Raw genomic sequence first — 3,304 nt, 5'->3', positions numbered from 1 at the left:
AGTCTAATACCTGACCAGTCTAATACCTGACCTGTCTAATACCTGACCAGTCTAATACCTGACCAGTTTAATGCCTGACCAGTTTAATACCTGACCAGTCTAATACCTGACCAGTCTAATACCTGATCATTTCTGCTGTTGTTAAAACATCTTTGACTTACTTTTAGGCAGGGGTGGAAGTAACGAATTACACATATTCAAATTACTGTAATTAAGTAGATTTTTTGGGGTACTTGTACTTTTATGAGCATTTCTTTCAAGAGTATAATTTTTCTCATACTTAAGTACAATTTAGACCATGTAATCTACTTCACTACTTTTAAAATCAGAAGCCGCTGCTGAGCACGGCTGCAATTTTAATTACTATTCAAACCGTTCATCTGCATCTTTGTAGCCAGTAAGGCTCTCAGATCATGAACATGCCAGTTACCTATGATGTAAACAAAGGACAATTCTGTACAGTCATTTGTGGACCGAAGATTTGGAGAGAAAGCCAAAATGGAGACAGAGGACCAACCATCAGCAGAGAAAATGATGAGGTAAAGGCTGAGGACTGATGGTCGTACCTGGAGGAATATTTCATGTACAGAGGGTGAACAGGAGACAGCATCCAGATGCAAACTGTGTTTGATCTCTATGGTGATTGCAGCTTACAAGACTTCATCTAATCTCAAAAAATATATTGCGGTATACGAGGTTTTACAACTATATGACATTGCTTTTTTATTGTTTGTATGTGTGGGTTATTAGTTTGTCTAAGTATACAAAGATCTTAGATATTGTCACTGCCATCAGTTTGCCTGGTACTAAAATAAGACGGGGCTTCTGAGCATCTGAGAACTGAGCTTTGAATGTAGTAATTATATTTATTATATACAGTGAATCAAACTGAATGACTTCTATTGACAACACAATAAAACATCAAGTGGTTAAAAAGTAATTAATACTCTGAGAAGTTTCTGAGAAGAGTACTTTGTACTTTTACTTAAGTATTTTTATAACACCAGTACTTGTAATTGAGCACAATTTAAGCAGCGTAACAGTACTTGTACTTGAGAACAATTTTTCGGTACTCTTTCCACTTTAAGTCACTTTTTGTCCTCCATGTGTGCTTTCTTGTTTTTAAAGCACAGATTATAATTAATCTGCAACACTTGTTGATAAAGGCACTACACTAGGAGTAACAAAAAGTCTACATTATTAAAAAAAAAAAGCAAGTATATCTGAATTTTACATACTCAAACATTTTGTGAGCTTTCTAAAAGCCCAGGTTACGTTAAATAAAAGTTATTAATAGTTTAACAGAAACCTATCATTGTGGATATCAGGACCAATATGTCAAGCTTTTTACACTGTTATTTTGTTTTGTTTTTTTGTATTGACTTTAAAATGACTTAAACACCTTTTTTTTAATAGCATCACACACTTCACACCACATGCTCTAAAAACTGATGAGCGCTCCCTAGATTTATTTCTTCTGTTGTGCTGCTCTGTGGAGCAAAACACAAACATTCAGCCGTATCCTCCAAACTGCTGACTCAGCAAGGAGGATGCAGGACTTCCAAAATCCCTTTTCTTCTATTTGGTTCATTCTATCGTTATAATTTTTTGTTGTGATTTTATTGATGTAATCAATTATATTTCATTGGATGCAATGTTATGGTATTAAAACTTCACTGATAATAATTATTTCTGCATTTAGTTTTGATCAAGTAAATGTATTTTATGCAGCGCCACAGTTTGTTAATAATTCTCATGTTTATATGTGGATAATGATTTTCCTTTTGTTTTAGCAACATTAATCTTCTTCTGCACGTCTGATTTTGCAGATCTGCTTTTTTCCATTGATTTTGACAATTTGTAAGACAATAAAACAGATAAGGCTGTACTGACTGACTGAACTCAATATTTAAAACTTGTTTTTTTAAGTTGAGTCTCCAAGGAGGGAGAGATCAGAGCATCTTGATGCACAGCACTGGAAAACTAAGCTCCAAACTCTGTGTCCTGCACTCATTCATCCAAACAGAAAACCAGGATTAAATCACTAAAAAGTCCACAACGCACTGATTGCTCTTTTAAATTTTAAAACACGATCTGAGGTGAGCTCTCTGCTTCAGTTTGCGTCGCTCCAGTGGCTGCAACATCTGGCTCCTTCAGCTTCAGAGCTGAGAGCTTCAATCAATAAAGTCTGATCGGAGTGACTGTCCTGAAACTATGAGCTCAAATATGAACACAACTTCCAGACAAGCTGATTTATGATGCTCTAGAAATGTCTTTTCAGTGTTCATCCTCATAATGGAGCCATGATCCCTGCGGAGCAAGCTTTAAATGACTGATGTGTAGTTTATATATTTATTACTGAATGCTGGAAATGAAGCTCAGGGTCATATAAGAGGTGCAGCTCATGTTTTGTTGGTTTGAAGAACTTTGTGCTGAAGAGACTGTGCAAAACATACTATACACTTTCTGAGTAGCGGAAAAGACAAATACTGAATTTCCACTTGTTACAGTTATTATTATCCAGTCTGCTGACACAGTATGAACAGAATGAAAGGGGCTGACTCACCCAGACACGAGTTAATGAACCCGTACCAAACGCATCCCGCGCGCCCGATCAGCCAGCGCCCCTGGGTGCTGGCGGCGAAGCTGAACGGGGTCCCCAGCACGCTGACCAGCAGGTCGCTCACAGAGATGCTCACCAGCAGCAGGTTCATGGGCGTGCGCAGAGCCCGGTACCGGCAGAACAGCGCGAGCACCAGGAAGTTGGTGAGCAAGCCGAGGGCGCCGATGAAGCCCAGGCACAGCGCCACCACCAGGTGCCCGGTGGGGGTCAGGGACAGAGGGGGCGACGAGTCCTGCTGTCCCGTGGTCACTTCGCTGTGACAGCGCGCGCAGCTCGGGCTGGCGTTTGAAACGATCATGCCGGGCTGAGCCGCGGAGTTTGGACCAGAACCATCCGGTCTCGGCGCTTTGGATGCGGTCAGCTCATGTGGAGAGACTCACGCGCCGCACGAGACGCGCGCTCAAAAAGGTGTTCAGTTCCAATGAACGAGGACTTGGAGAGCAGATCCAGGTGTCTGGTTCACGCGCCTCTCCACAGCGCGCTCCTGCTCCGGCCATCACCGCCGCGCACAAAGTGCGTCTCAGCAACTGCAGCTTTTAACGCGCCTGCGGGGATGAACACTCAACAGGAGGTGGTGTGTGTGGAGGGATGTGTGCGTGTGTGTGTGTGTGTGTGGGGGGGGGGGGGGAGTGACCTAACTCAACAAATTAAACGCAGATATGTGAAGGTCTCTGCTGAGTT

General features: G+C 41.7%; 1 protein-coding gene across 1 annotated transcript in view; it reads right to left on the bottom strand.

The window, feature by feature from the left end:
• Nucleotides 1-2,956, bottom strand: part of tmtopsb (teleost multiple tissue opsin b) — a 104,896-nt gene extending 101,940 nt beyond the window's left edge. The window contains 2 exon segments of the mRNA XM_037694236.1: nt 2,567-2,923; nt 2,926-2,956. Of these exon segments, the coding sequence (XP_037550164.1) occupies nt 2,567-2,923; nt 2,926-2,956 (388 nt within the window).
• Between the last annotated feature and the right edge of the window lie 348 nt (nt 2,957-3,304).

Source organism: Nematolebias whitei, chromosome 20, assembly GCF_014905685.2.
Source record: "Nematolebias whitei isolate Nwh7 chromosome 20, NemWhi1, whole genome shotgun sequence".
Classification (NCBI taxonomy): Eukaryota; Metazoa; Chordata; class Actinopteri; order Cyprinodontiformes; family Rivulidae; genus Nematolebias; species Nematolebias whitei.
This window is presented reverse-complemented; position numbering and strand designations above follow the sequence as displayed.